This window comes from Hippocampus bargibanti, linkage group LG20, assembly GCF_051943395.1.
Source record: "Hippocampus bargibanti isolate YZ-2025 linkage group LG20, ASM5194339v1, whole genome shotgun sequence".
NCBI lineage: Eukaryota > Metazoa > Chordata > Actinopteri > Syngnathiformes > Syngnathidae > Hippocampus > Hippocampus bargibanti.
This window is the reverse complement of record NC_142753.1, coordinates 7,814,932-7,829,545: the sequence shown is the minus strand read 5'-3', so window position 1 is coordinate 7,829,545 and position 14,614 is coordinate 7,814,932. Positions and strand designations below refer to the sequence as shown.

Here is a 14,614-nt window from a genome sequence, read left to right as displayed (position 1 = left end):
TATTTATAAATCTTATAACTTTTAGTGCCATTTTAATCATTTTATATTTCGTATTATCGATCTTTATTACTGTGTCGGCCCTCTCACTCGTCGGTTTTGGGATTCTTTATTTTTGATTATTCCCCTGGTCCTCTTTTTGGGACCAGCGCTTTGTGTTGTAGCTTAATAAATCATCCTGCACGGACCTCTGCCTCTGTAGCTTGCTAGCAGTAGCAGCCGTAGAATTAAAAAAAAAAAAAAAGGTCTGGCGGGCATGGTCGTAAGTACGGGTGGTCGTAACTCGAGCCGGTCGTAAAGCGGATGTTACCTGTATATTGGAGGAGTGGAAATGAGTGAAATACGGAAGAGGATGAGGGGCCACTGAAGAAAAAAAAATAAGGTTGGCAAGATTCTCACTTTATTATCAGAATTCTGACTTTAAAGTGAGAATTCTGACTTTATTGTCAGAATGACTTTAAAGTAAGAATTCTGAGATTAAAGTCAGAATTCTGACTTTGTAGTTATAACTATAGCTCCCCGAACGTCACAAAGTCAGAATTCTGACATTAATCTCAAAATTCTAAAGTCAGAATTTTCACTTTAAAGTGAGAATAAAGTCTGAATTATAACTTTAAAGTTAGAATTCTGACTTTAAAGTTAAATCCCCTTTAAATCATATTCCTTAGTAAAACCGCAAATGTATCTGTCATTTTTTTGGGCTTATATTTTGTGCGCAACAATCTTTCCTGGAAATCATATTCAATATCTTTTGCATCATTCCGCTAACTAGCAACCAAACAAAAAAACATACAACTTGGCAAATGAATCAAATCCTCCATCGCTTTGGATGCTTCGACCTGCTCGACATTTCATGAAAGTTGTTTTTTCGCCTTTGATTCTGTATTCATCCCGCTTTGTAGCCTCCAGTGCTCTGCTTCAGCTCTGGCACACAAAGGATGAGTTGCTTTTCACAATGCAGAGTTGGAAACCCGGATTATTCAACCGAAACTGGCGACTAATAATTTAAACAAGTCAGGAATCATCGGTTGGTTGCACGCCGGCATGAACGGTTTGAGCGCGCGGCACATGACGGTGCGTTCAGGTGACCGCGGCGACGAGGAAGACTGAGCGAGTCGCGTTCGCAGGAAGTGCTGCGTGGACAACAGGATGTGCCCTGGCTCCGTTGTCGAGGGTCGAAGAATTCTAGGAAGTTATTGCACTTTGTGGAATGGGCTCAGGAATGCTCGACTGACTTTTTTTTTGAACCTCTCGTCTATGGCCTGAGTCATATCAACGATGGAAGTGACTGGCTTTGAAGATAATGTGCCCGATCCGATCCGATGCTATGCTTGCGATGGCTGTTTGCGCTCACCCCACTTCCACATTCCGTCTGGCGGCATGAAAATGCCATTGATGGAAGACGAGGGGAAAAAAAAAAACATCTATCAGCACATTTAGTCCACAGACACAAATATGAGGTCATGTCCAATCACTTACCGAGCTTTGAAGGACTTTGGAACTTCAGGTGAGCAGCACATTGGACCCTCAGCAACCTCACAGAGGCCAAAAAAGATGACACATTATTATTAATATTATTACTAAATAAAACATTCAGCAAAATGTTCAATGCAGCAGCAAAGTTTTGCATCCCTGCAAACAGCTTCCACGTGTCATCCATATTCGGGAGCTAGCGTTGATGTTTCACATTTTTATTCTTTAGAACAGTCTTTCTCGAGTGTTAGCATTAATTGCAAAAAAAATGTAAAGAAAAAAACTGCAAGAATCGAAACAAGGGCGCGGAAAAATCCGACTGGACCCTCCGCACCCTGCCCACCACCTTTTCCAGTGACACCCCTCAGGCAGGCGCTAACGCACCAAATCCAGCTGACATTTAAACAGCTTCTTTCCCCAAGCCGTTAACTCTATAAACAGTAAGCCAAATATAAGTGTATTGTGCCTCTTTGTAATTGTTTTATGATGATACTAGTGCAGCGTAATCCAGCGGAGATAAATTCCTTGTGTGTTCTCCATACTTGGCAAATAAAGATGATTCTGATTCTGAAAAAAATAAACATGTGCAAGAAGTGCATGGTATCCAAACTATATTATATCCAAAGTGTCCATGTTTTTATGTTCCTGTTGTTTATTATTTTGCTTTGTGTTGACTATTATGTGAAGCGCTTTGTTACAGCGGTTGTGTAAGCGCTATATAAATTAGGTGGTATTATATTGTATTGTATTGTATAAATAGACAATTATAGAAAAAACTCACACTAGTGGCGTGAGTTTGGGTTACTTCCAGGTTGAGTGAACTCCTCCCCCCCCCCCCTCCTGCCCACCCTGAGAGCACTGGGCAGCTCCTTCAGCCAGAGACTGTTACACCCACGCTGCAAGAAGGAGAGGTACCGCCGCTCGTTCCTATTGACTGCTGTCAGGCTTTGCAATTCTCAATAATCACGTGAAGAAGAAAAAAACTGGACACTTGTACTGTAAATATGGGTAGATGCAATACAGCTACATATATCCATTTGCTTTTCTTGATACTTGCACTATGTAGTTTTTTTATGAAACGGTTTTGCACATTTACAGTATACAGTTGACATTTTTATTTTACCATGCTTAGAATATCTTGTTTTTCTATCCTCCCCCCCCCCCCCTTTCACCCTTTCAAATTGCTGCTGTGGACTGAAAATATCCCCATTGTGGGACGAATAAAGGTTTTCTGATTCTGAACGTTGGCGCGAATGGCTGCCACTGCTCACCCGCAGGAAAAAAAAAAATCTTATCCCGTGACTTTAAAGTGTCCTTCACAGTTTTGAAAGGCGCTTAGAAATAATATTATTATGACATCAGATTGCATCAGGTATCTAAATCAGAAAACCTTTATTCGTCCCACTATGGGGACATTTGCAATCATATTGTGTCCTTTTGATTCATCCCTTCTTAGTTGCTTGTTGAAAAATATTGACTCAGAAAATGCTTTCTATCTGTCCACTGAAGCAGATTATAATTACACACACACACACGCACACGCACACACACACACACACACACACACACACACACACACACACACACACACAGACTTTGTCCCTTTAGTCTGTGGCTCCATTCACACTTTTCCTCCAAACACTTGATGCATCCGGAAGGCTGACATTCTTTACTCAGCCTGTCCGTTTGATCATCAGGACACTAATTGTCTGCCTGCCTCCCCCTCAGCCCACCCCTCCGTTCCCCAGCGGCCCATCCAGTGTCTTGGATGTTTCCTCTGTGACAAGCCTTCTCCCTGACGCGTGGACGGAGCTGTCTACCCGAAGCAGCGGGGTCATGGGTTAACACTATGGGCGGCGCTTTCACAACAAATAAGTTGCCCCCCTCCACCCCCCAAGCAGGAGCTGAAAGGCATCTTTCTTCGACCCCATAAATCCCCCTCACACCCTATAAACAACTAAACAGCATCCGTTTGTGGGGAGCAGAGGTTGTTTGTATGTCATCTTTAATGGGGATAAATCATGTCTCCAAATTGCCACCGTGTCTATTCGAGTACCAGACAGTAAAAGACAAGCAAAGGGCTGAAACGCATTGAGCTAATGGGGGTGAGGATCAGCGGGGATGATCCCCTTGCCGGATCAAATGTTTGCTGTGTGTTGACAGCTACATTCTGCCTGTGGGATCAGGATGCGTGTTTGTGTGACTAAAGGTGTAGAGAAAACCCCCCCGATGATATGTTCTTCAATGGAGAGGTTAACAGGTTTGACCCTTACCTGCACCCACCCCGTCCTGAATCCCCACCCTCAAGTTAAAGACAGAATAGTATATGTAATGAGATTCAAAAGACTTTGGCATTAAATGTACAAATATGACTGGGAGCAATAATTGAACTGTGTTGATAAATTAGTGCAGCCCAAGATCCAGGTGTGACAATGTTTTCTTTTGCCTAATCGATTTTGTGTGATAAACTAATGAGAGACTTACAATGTCATTCATTGACCATCAAAGTAATTTAGAATGTCACGTTGCCATCTCATCTGGATTCGAACTGTGACAGTGGAGCCTGTGGAAGAAAAAAAACAGCCAATTATTATCTGAAAATAGCATAAAAGGTACATAAGTCATGGTTCCAGCATCCTCAAAGCGTTAAATGTTTCTGATGCAGGTTATATAGAATAAACAGACCCCTAACTGTATGAACAGCACAATGAGCTCGTTTATGTGCATTGACTGCCCTCTACTGGGGAGTGCTTCAATTGTCCCCTCAAAAATAAATCAGTAATTTCACTTTCCACCACAAGAGGGACGTGTTGCTGCAAGAATGCTGAAACAATCCCATTATCCGTTTATTCACAGTTTCTCTATTCATTTCAACCGACTCAACAAATCCACATGCAAACCAATACAAAACATATAACATTGACGCTCCATATCCTCCCGTGTGTCTGAAAACTCAAAGCGAATTTTTAAATTGGAATGTAATTCCTTCAGATGTGGTGACTTGTCAAGGTCCATGTTGAGAAGACGACATGGTCGTTTGATTACAACAGATGTTAGTCATTAGCGGCTAACGTGCTAATGTTCACGACATTGTGGGTCTGTAAAAGCTCGGCTCTGCAATTTCACATGTTCCCACTTAATTGCATGAATGCTAATATGAAATTATTCACCAGGTTTGTGGTATTGCATTGTTTTTTTTTTGTGTGTTTTTCTTTGGGGTGTGCGACATACCTGACGCAACGAATTTTTCCACACGTCACTCTGAAGATACAGCCACAAAAGCGTCAGAAAGTTTCAAAATACATTCACCTACAAAACATTATCACGGGTTTCGGTTTATTATGTAATTATTCCTCTTACTTTGTTTTTAACGCGAACATATTTCATTTTTGGGACATAATGCGTTTACTTGCTTACCAAAAGCTGTGTAGGGGGAAAAAGATGGACTCCAATTAGTGGCCGGAGCGTACATTCACGCGACGTAAGAGCACGTGATTACGTAGTGACGTATCTTTAGTGGAATCACGATTGTTCGTCACTCAAACTTTCGTCATACTCCATCATATAAATAATTAAATAGAAAAATAAATAATATATACGTAATAATAAATTTCATTTGTAAGCGCCTTTCAAAACTCTCAAGGTCACTTTACTGTCACAGGATAAGTAGATAAATAAAGGAATATATAAATAGATACAGTAAATGCAAATTTCCCCATTGTGGGACTATTAAAGGCTTTCTGATTCTGATAAATAAATAAACAGATAAATGAATCAATGAATGAATGAATCTTATGAATAAAAAAAAGAAATAATGAATTGAATGAATAATTAAATAAATACAAAAATCGATAAATAAAAACAATAATAAAAAAATAAAATAGCTAGATAGCTAAGTAGCTAGCTAGCTAAACAACAAACTGTTTGCACCGATGGTTGAGGACCACTATATTCGTTTCATAACAAAGCAACCAATACCACAGGCTAAAATCAAATTCATCAACAACCATTTTGTGAGCGAAAGTGATTCCCATTTAGACGAAAGACAACTTTCGTGCACCGTGCCACCTGATAACACGACGAGCTGTCTGTCCACTCTCGTAACCGTTGTCCCTGAAAGGATTAATTGGGAATGAGATGACAAAAAGCACCACGAGCCTTGACTCTGTCGCTTCGGGGGTGTGTGTGCGTGTGTGTGCGTGCGTGCGTGCGTGCGTGTGTGTGTGTGTATATATATCGTTCAACAGTGGCTAACAAGAGTTCTTTTCAGAGCAGTCAGGGTATCCGGGTCAGCTGGGGAGGAGATAGAGTCATGCAGCTGCGCCTGTGCGTGAGAGAGAGCAGTGAACAAAAGTACAAATCAAGTGCTGTAGATACATATTCAGTGTTTTTTCTATATTCTTTGTAGGTCGTTGAAGGCTTGTTGACAACTGCAGTTTTGTTGTTTGCTTTTCAGCTGCCCACATATTCTTCTTATCTCTGTTGCACCATCATCATTTAATTGCTGTTTTTTTTTTTTTAGCTTCCTAGAGTTTTGTCCCTCGGGAAAACAAGATGCAAGGTTTTTATCCCCCCTTCCCATTTTATGCATTTTCTCTGAAAACTGCCTAACTGCCAAGAGGAATGAGCTAATTAGTCAAAATTGTTTTATTTTAGCTTCAGAATCTTATCTACAGTTGTTTGGACAAAGCTAGTCTCAGGGTCATCCTGAAATGACGCGAATGTTCAATCCACGTCATATCGCGCTTAAGACAAAACTGTGAACATTGAGGATGAGCTACGACAACATGGACTTATCAGAGGACAGTTACATCATATTACCTGACCCACAGAAGGATTAGTTATCTGGATCTGTTTACAATGACGTATATACTACTGGAATCTCATCTGTAATATGTACAGAACGGAGAGTCATTATTATAATTGTATTTTAATTATAAGGAAATTAACTCATTCACTGCCAGGCGTGCAAAAATGTGTCCACTCCAGTGCCAGGGTTTTTGTCATTATCACTCAAATTCCAAGACCCACAGAATATTGAGTTTTAGGACTAAATCAACATTCAATGCAGCGTAAGAACTCTCTTCTTTTATCAGAAAAGAAAAGTTAATTCCTAAGTTACATGGGTCTGGAGTTATCTGATCTTGAAATAGGGGCGGCTGTACAAAATACAATACCTATTGATTTATATAGCACTCTAACAACAGCTGAAGCTGGAACAAAGCGTTAACATGGAAAAAAAAGCGAACTTCTGCCTCCTCTCGGAAGGTAAAAAACATTGCCAGAGGTCTGACGAGCGCTTCATCGGCACCCTCTCCAAGCAAGAAAAACCAAACCGATACAGTGTGCTTACTCTGGCAAGTACACTATTGTCACTCGTGGCTTGTGATCAGAGCAGTTTTCACAAACTATGATTGGCTAGTGACTAGCTAATTTGTGAAAATGTTGACGTTAACCAAAGCCTTAAATGTGTCCCTTTTGGGTGGCCAACTCGAAATCTGATTGGTTAAAGCAACAGTTTGATCGACACATTTGATTCTCCAGGGCTTGCAAAACTGATTGTGAAGGCGTCCAGGTAAATTTTCGACCCCGGTAACAAATGATGGCTGAAATGTGATTGGTTAAATGTCTAAATACAAAAACATATGTCTGGAAGCAGCGCAACAGGGGAAAAGTAACAACAGAAAGCTGAAAGACAATTTGGAATTATTTCATTAGAATTCATGGACAAAATTAAGTGAGCTATATGCGTGTGTTAGTAACTTGGATAATACAAAGCAAACTAGTTTACGAATATAATGTGACTACATGATATACAGCAGGGGTGTCAAAGTCATTTTTTGCCGCGGGCCACATTGTAGTTATGGTTTCCTCTCGAGGGCCGTTATGAATTTGGGGAACCCATTAGAATGTTTAAATCCCTTCAAATATTACATATAGAGCACACAGCAAATTAATGAATAACTCCTTTTCAAATCTGAAGTCAAGAATAATGACTTTTATTGTGTTTGACATCCAAAAATATGAAATTTTGGCTCAGATTTTAGCAATCATCATGGAATTTAACAAGTTTGATTTGCTTTCGCGGGCCGAAAAAAATGATGTGGCGGGCCGGATTTGGCCCGCGGGCCTTGACTTTGACACATGTGATATACAGTTTTATTCCAACAATAATTCACATCAGTCTGTGATTCAGATATTTTTAGGCCAGTAGAGAAGGCCTTGCAGGCCCTGACGGTCCGCCACTACCAGAATCTAATTCCCGACCACCAAACAGAACATTTCATCCAACGGTTTTCCCCTGCTATTATAAACTGATTTGAAAATAAATGGCGGACCTCCAAACTGTACTGTGTTTTTTAATCCCATAATCTAAACCACATTATGACAATGATTAGATTAAATCCAATCAATTCGTATTCAAATGGACGCTCGCTGTCCATTGTCCTCGGTGGGAAGAGTGAGGGGTAGCTGGGGATGGGGGGCGGGGCTACAAGCTTCCGCCTCGAGCCCACGAGAGGCGGACTAATATTCCAGAGCGCTCCTTCACAAGGTCCGTCTGAAGGCAGCCGAGCTGTGGAAGGTCCAGTTTGGGAGATGATGATGATGATCCAGAGGGAAAGCGCACCTTGAGTAAGCAGATGCGACACATATGAAAGCAGCTAACAATGTCCGCATCTTTAACCGCGGAGATGCTGACGAAAGGATATTCCCTCGCAATGTTTACGCGCGTGCGGCTTTAAGGCGCGCGAGGAGGAGGAAGATGACAAAAGCGCATCCCGGCTAACACGCTTGTTGCATCTGTGAAGAAGGCTACAAAAGATTCCATGACTTCGCAGTGAGGTGGAAAAATCACTTTTTGGTGCGTTGGAATCTGTGCGGACAACGGCGCAGCTGGTTTGCTTCGTTTGGAATTCTCAGGTAAGCATTTTGTTGTTTGAAATTGTGGATTTTAAACAAACAAACTTGGTTTGATTTGTGCTATGGTAACTTCTCATTTTAGGTTCAAATCTTCCATGCAACCCGTAACCTGGGTTAAATATCCATGATCAACGATGCAAATCAATCATTTAGTGATCCTCAAAATACAGTGCTACCTTGGTTTATGAACGTACTTGGTTCCCAGAGTGTGTAAGGCGAAAAGTGTGTATCCCAAAAATGAATTTCCCATTGGAAACCATTAAAATGAAAATAATCCGTTCCCAGGTCCCCATAAAACATAATTTTCTACTTTATAATGTTCTAAGCCACCTTAAAACTACACAAAATATACCTTATTGTATGTATAATAAATGTGCTATGGTATTATAATTAAAGAAAATAAACTGTACTATATAATAAAGTCATTTTATTTACCTTTGTGATGGTCGTTGAGGTATCCTGTATTTATAATGGGGTGGGTGAGCCGGTTTGGATTAATGTAGCGTGATGGGGCTATCGCACGATCTTTGTACTTTGCTTCGCTTTCCGCGGACGATGTCACATTAAGAGAAAATCAAATCAACAGGGCACTCCAATGACTTGGCATCATTATTTTTTTTAGTTTGTCTGTGGCTCCTCATCAACAAGTTTAACTCATTCACTGGCAGACGATGTGCAAAAATGTGCCCACTCCTGAATAACCCACAGAATATTGAGTTTCATAAACATTCAATGCGGCGTAAGTAACATTAGATTCTCTTCATTCATCAGAAGAAAAGAGTTAATTCCTAAATTATATACGTTATTTCAAACACTGATATAACAGCATGAAATTCTTAAATATGATAACTTCTTATTCACCATCACTAATCTCATGGCAAGAACTGAAATCCACTGCCAAATGTTGGTTTTGAACAATTTATAAGCGCAGCTCATGTCCCGAAAAGACGATCGTCACAGAAATTTGAGGATGATGTTTTCTTATTCTTGAATTGCAGGTCATTTTTGAGCATTGGACCCAGAATCATCATCATCATGGGTACCGTTTTGTCCCTGTCTCCCGGCGCACGCAAGTCAGGCTATTACGAAAACCGTCCCGGCTCGTTGAGCCACTACCCAAGCCTGAGCAGCCGATCCCTCAACAACCAAAAAGATCGCGGTTTGAAGAGAGGCCAGTCCATCTTCCTTCCGATCCTCACGTGGAAACGACTGGTAGCCTCCAGCAAGAAGAAAGGGACCTCCAAGAAAGACCCCAAAGGTCCGGTTGGCATCGTCGATCCGTTCAACAACAACAACATCTACCGAAAGGATCCTGTGCTGCATTTCAACTACGAGAACGCGAGGAAGTCTCTGTCCTGTGCCAACCTGAGCAGCTACGAGATCTCATCGGGACTCGGCCTGGGGCTCGGTTACGGTCTGGGACTCGGTCATCAGGGCCGCGGGTACGGCTGCGTGAAACCCCAGCAGGCGAAAAAGCCTCCCCAGGGGACGTTGACCACGTCCCCTAAACGCGTCATCGTCCAGGCGTCCACCAGCGAGCTCCTGCGCTGCTTGGGGGAGTTCCTGTGCTGTCGCTGCTACCGACTCAAGCATCTGGCGCCATCCGACCCGGTTTTGTGGCTGAGGGCCGTGGATCGCTCGCTTTTGCTGCAGGGCTGGCAGGACCAGGCTTTCGTCACGCCGGCCAACGTGGTTTTCGTGTACATGCTGTGTCGGGACGTGGTGGATGGCGATTTGGTGGCGTCGGAGCACGAGCTCCAGGCGATTCTGCTCACCTGCCTCTACCTGTCTTACTCGTACATGGGCAATGAAATTTCCTATCCGCTGAAACCTTTCCTGGTTGAGTCGGGGAAAGAGGCCTTTTGGGATCGCTGCCTCGCCATCATTAACGCTACAAGCTCCAAGATGCTACAAATCAACGCCAACCCTCATTTTTTCACCCAAGTGTTTGCGGAACTCAAAAGCGAAGGGGGATGCGACCAGCGAGATTACGGTCGGGTGTTGGATCGGTGAGAAGGGGTTTCGGATGTTCGATCGGACACTGTGGACAAAGACTCGAACCCAGAAAGATTGTCTTTACTGTCGGCACGAAAAGGAGCCATTCATGACAGACGCTTGCATTCTGCAGCCCTCTGCCAAGCTATTTATTCAGAGTACAAGAAAATTTAAGTGATACGTTAGTAAAACATAGTTTTCCTGATTAGAATACCACGCCCCTGGACATTCTAAGTGCAAACAGCTGTAAACAATAAAACAATGTCTCTTCCATGAACTGATAAATTTGAAACCTGGCTAATGAGCTCTTCCTGTGAAGGAGTTTCATGTCGTAAATTGCTTCGGTGATAAAGAGTTTCCCAAGTCCTAAATTTTGTCCAAGGCCAGATCTCCGAGATGAAGATGAGTTTAACTTGCTGTGTCCGTTGACCTCAGATTGACCCCATGTTGTCTGTGCTTCAATTTTGTATTCGAGTCACACATGTTGACGAAGCATGAAACTTTAAATATGATAACTTCTTATTCTGGCTAATCTCTATCAAATGCCCACGACGGTCTGACGCGATCTGCTGCCATATGTCGTTAGTTTACGATCGCATCTTTTGTGTAGGCTGCCAATGGGAATTTGAAATTTCCATTGGTGAAATCGGCATCAATGATGGAATTTGACAGGGTTTATTGTTATGCATTCGTCACTCAATTTTGAACCAATGTAAAGTACATAAAAAAGTGCAAAATTAGCCCCCAAAATATAATTGACTCTCTCTCACACCCATCATTTTAACCAAGAACCAGGAAGACAATCCATTTGTGTCGTTTACCCAGTAAATCTGCTTGACTTGACTTCAGGAGACATTTGCTGCACCTGTCTCCCCCTCCAAACCCACCACAGCACGTTTTTGTGGGGCTCCAGTTGTCTCAGCTGCCTCTTGGGATTCCTCGGCATCCCTTTGGATTGAATTAGATTAGCCTTTATTAGTGTCGCAGTGGAGATATGTACATTTCACAGCAGCAAAGTTATGAAACGAAGAGGAAAGGAAAAGAAAAAGTAGAAAAACAAAATACAGGAGTTGCTATCAAGACAGCCTGTTGTTCAATCTTAAGCACTTTCTGCACTGTCTTTGTTGCATGATGCAGTTCTAGATGAAAGAGGAGAGGATCGAAGTGTCCTTTTCACCAATGGATCAAGGACGTAATGGTAGAATATGCACGTCTGCTACTAGCTAACTGTTGAAAACAAACAAGAAGCTGTAGCATCCATTGACCAAAAGAGATTGTCTCACATCTCCTGTCCCATGTAAATCCGCTTCAATTCCAAGGCGCGACAAATCCACATATGCATCGGCGCTCTGAAAGCGGGGCTGTGAAAATGCTGCCCATTACAGGCGCAAAAAAAAGCACAATCGCCCCACAGCTGTCAAGCAATGACAGTCACCGACATTCCTATTGATCAAAAACAGTGCTGGCATATTCGTGCTAACCTTTAGGTGAGAACCTAAACATCCACACCGATTGGATTGACACGTTTTTTTCCCCATCAGTGACTGAATCATAAAATGAGGCATGGACAGTTTAATCTGATATTCCCGGACACAATGCAAAGCGAGATCGCAACTGGCGGAGTGAACGATGGGAACAGCTGCGCGTCAGTCCAATTCGAGTCCTTCTAGCTTTTGTGGGTCACTTGCCTATTTTTAACCTCATCAATTTTACCAGCGAGCTTGTCAGCGTTTGTCACAATCGTATAGTCATATAGCCCACTTTCGCATGACCGAGTTGTGAGTGGTCGGCCGCCGGGGTCTTCAGCTGTTTCGCCCATTCCCTCCCTTTGCCGACAGGCCGGCGCAGCCTGGGTATTAATTAGATTAGCAGATTAGCCCCGCCCCTTAAGACCTCTGCCCTTTATTGCCCACTCAACAACCCCTGCTATAGCATGGCCGCTAATCCAGGCACCCTTGGATAGCCTTTTAAAAACCTCCCCCCTCACTATTTATGTGCTCTTTATTAGGAATAAACGCAAAACTATATATAGCTGCATACAGTGATACCTTGTTTTACGAACATAATTGGTTCCCAGACAGAGTGCGTAAGGCGAAAAGTGTGTTTCCCAAAAATAAATTTCTCATAGGAAACCATTAAAATGAGAATAATCCGTTCACATGTCTCAATAAAATATGATTTTCTTCTTTATAATTTCAAAATAGACCTTATTTTATGTATAGTACATGTGCTATGGTATTATAATTAAATAAACTGTATAATAAACGGAGTGGCCGGTTTCCTCAGCATTAAACACTTGATGAGGAACGTAACCTTCTTCTTTCACCATCTTGAGGAATGATCCCTTGTAGGTGCTTTCTCTGCGATCATTTTATCTCGTTCCTCATCAATTGTGTTCTGTTTAGCTGGGTTGATAGCTTTTTGCATCAAGTGTACAGATGGCTTGTGCTGGTTGTTTGTGGAGCCTGATTGATGGGATATTTTAATCTTGCAGTCTACACTCTGCCTTTGAACTATCAAAGTTGAAACTCTGACTGTTGTCTGCCTGTCTTTTTAATGTTTAAACCACCTCTCCTCACTGCTGCATTCTTGACCAATCACGTGGCTTTAACCGAAGACTGGGGGCGGGGAATACAGGATAAAAACAGTCGGCTGCCATTTTCTTGTGAGGAGAACGGGCTCGTTCGCGAACGACACATCACTCATTGTGGCAGCTCAGTGTGTATCCCGAAAAATAGTTCGTATGCCATGGAGAAATTTTCATAAATTGAACGTTTGTAAACCGAAAAGTTGGCAAGACAAGGGGTTCTTAAACAGAGGTATCACTGTATTTATATTAATATTATTTCGAGTATGGCGGGGAAAAAAAATCTAATCCCATATTCCACTCAATGTCACTGCTGTGCTACTAAAAGCCCCCCCTTCCTCCATATTCCCCCCTTTCCGGAATCATCCAACCAGATATGAAATTTGACCTTAACACACATAAACAAACACGGCGCCGAACATCCCTTCAATGGGTAATCCAGCACTAATCCCCCCTAACCCCTACCCCCCTCTCGCCCAATCAGATAGAGAACGAGCGAAGGAATGACGAGATGAGCGAGCGAAATACAGTTCCCAAATCCACTGAGATTTTTTTGGATGTCACACGACCGTCACAGTTTTTGACTCAGCCTTTAAATCCTCCTCGAACTAAGCGAAGGCCACATCGGACCAAAAACTGCCTTTTCCCAGCCCCCCCCCCCCAACCCCCTATCGAGCCCACCCGAGGAGGCTGCTGTGAGTCACACCAGTCAAGCAGATACGAATGACGACGTGATTCACAAGCAGAAAGAGAAGCGCCTTTTCTCGGCCCTGGCACGGCAGCCATTTTTTGACTCATTGTTGCTTCTCGCCTGCGCAGCTTTGACAAGGACACTTGTGTCTCGTCTGATCCCCACCCCCACCCCGCTACCCCATAACCACCCCACCCCATCTCCCACTTGCACACACACTCAGCTGTTCATTAGATTTGACACCCCCAACCCTGCCAGCTATCGTCAGGACGAGGAAGGGCACGACTAACACGGCTGTCATATTTATTTAGGATCATACGAGTCTGTAGGACAAAGGTTAAAAGGTCACGTCAAATCAGACGATGATGAGAAGTGCGATGACTTTAAATCTGAAAAATATTTTTTCAAATGACTTTCCTAGCTTCTAGGATGTCATCACAATCCTGCCTCACTGACATTTTCCCATTGGAGTCAGACACAAAAGAAGCACCAATATTAACACATTGATCAAAATGGCAACTGTCCTGTTCCCCCTCTGTTGACGTTACCTTTGTCCAATCAGTATCTCAGGCTGGATCCAGTCACTTTTCCTTCCTCGGAGGGCAACGGCGTCCAAGCTCATTAACCGACACCCCTCGGCTAGCTAGAGCTGTAATTCCCGTTATCCAATCAAAAGCCTCCTTTGAGATCTACCTGTGGGACAGAAAAGTCACTTGAAAGTCCTGAAAATAACATTTGTGAAGTTGACGGGCAAATTCTCTCACTCCTCACACCACTGCTATCCTTATCCACAGTCTCGTCACCTCCCCGTATTGATTATTGTAACTCACTTCTTTTCGGGGTCAATCAAAATTTTCTCCATAAACTCCAACTAGATACTTCTGTTTACATTTAAAGCCATCCATAACCTCGCCACCCCCAATCTGTCTGACCTACTTCAAATCTCCGTT

The 14,614-nt window shown here is 42.7% G+C and overlaps 3 protein-coding genes across 5 annotated transcripts in view; 1 reads left to right on the top strand and 2 right to left on the bottom strand.

The window, feature by feature from the left end:
• LOC148882986 (uncharacterized) overlaps nucleotides 1–2,073 on the bottom strand; it is a 90,812-nt gene extending 88,739 nt beyond the window's left edge. The window contains exon 1 of the mRNA XM_089023732.1: nucleotides 1,477–2,073. The gene's annotated coding sequence lies outside the window, so the exon portion shown is untranslated. The remainder of the gene's footprint in view (nucleotides 1–1,476) is intronic.
• A 3,196-nt stretch (nucleotides 2,074–5,269) lies between these two features.
• myo1g (myosin IG) overlaps nucleotides 5,270–14,614 on the bottom strand; it is a 37,393-nt gene continuing 28,048 nt past the window's right edge. Inside the window, exons 27-29 of one of the 3 annotated variants that reach the window (XM_089022889.1) lie at nucleotides 14,213–14,357; nucleotides 11,208–11,334; nucleotides 5,270–8,098 (exon numbers count right to left, since the gene is read on the bottom strand). The gene's annotated coding sequence lies outside the window, so the exon portion shown is untranslated. The remainder of the gene's footprint in view (nucleotides 8,099–11,207; nucleotides 11,335–14,212; nucleotides 14,358–14,614) is intronic. The other 2 variants (XM_089022886.1, XM_089022887.1) reach the window with 2 other exon arrangements.
• Nucleotides 8,093–11,226, top strand: LOC148882985 (cyclin-dependent kinase 5 activator 1). Its single transcript, XM_089022908.1, has 2 exons — nucleotides 8,093–8,391; nucleotides 9,390–11,226. The coding sequence occupies exon 2, from the start codon at nucleotides 9,427–9,429 to the stop codon at nucleotides 10,402–10,404; it is 978 nt and encodes a 325-aa protein (XP_088879034.1). The 5' UTR covers nucleotides 8,093–8,391; nucleotides 9,390–9,426; the 3' UTR covers nucleotides 10,405–11,226.

Excerpts from the sequence above, each read along its gene's own strand:
- LOC148882985 (XM_089022908.1), top strand. The coding sequence starts at position 9,427 with ATGGGTACCGTTTTGTCCCTGTCTCCCGGCGCACGCAAGTCAGGCTAT.